This window comes from Eimeria mitis, genomic scaffold, assembly GCF_000499745.2.
Source record: "Eimeria mitis Houghton genomic scaffold, Emh_scaff2294, whole genome shotgun sequence".
Classification (NCBI taxonomy): Eukaryota; Apicomplexa; class Conoidasida; order Eucoccidiorida; family Eimeriidae; genus Eimeria; species Eimeria mitis.
In genome coordinates this window covers 5,656-6,012 of record NW_013570623.1, presented here as the reverse complement: position 1 = coordinate 6,012, position 357 = coordinate 5,656, and the positions used below count along the sequence as shown (strand labels likewise).

Here is a 357-nt window from a genome sequence, read left to right as displayed (position 1 = left end):
TCACCATGTCTCTCGGTGACCTTATACAGGATGCTGCTGCCTGGGTAACAGAAGAAATAAGAAAGTCTATCGATGATTTGAATGATGAAGACAGCCCGCGTGGTGCTGCTTCTGCTGCTGCAGCAGCAGCAGCAGCAGCAGCAGCAGCAGCAGGATACGGTGGTTTACGTTCTCCCCGATACCACAACCACCAGCAAAACCCTCGATCAGCTAAACCCTCAAAAGTTGTTGCCCTAGACGCTCTACTCAACTGGTAAACCCTAGAAACACACTAAACCCTTTTCTCTATATCCACCTCCTAGGGTTTAGGGTTTAGGGTTTAGGGTTTAGGGTTTTTTAAAGCAGACGGATTGAAAG

At 48.2% G+C, this 357-nt stretch overlaps 1 protein-coding gene across 1 annotated transcript in view; it reads left to right on the top strand.

Annotated features, from left to right (window-relative positions):
- The window catches only part of EMH_0051690 (Appr-1-p processing enzyme family domain-containing protein, putative), a gene marked incomplete at both ends in the record, with an annotated part of 4,757 nt that overhangs the window by 1,242 nt on the left and 3,158 nt on the right, over positions 1 to 357 (top strand). Inside the window, one exon of the mRNA XM_013496777.1 lies at positions 3 to 253. Within this exon, the coding sequence (XP_013352231.1) occupies positions 3 to 253 (251 nt within the window). The remainder of the gene's footprint in view (positions 1 to 2; positions 254 to 357) is intronic.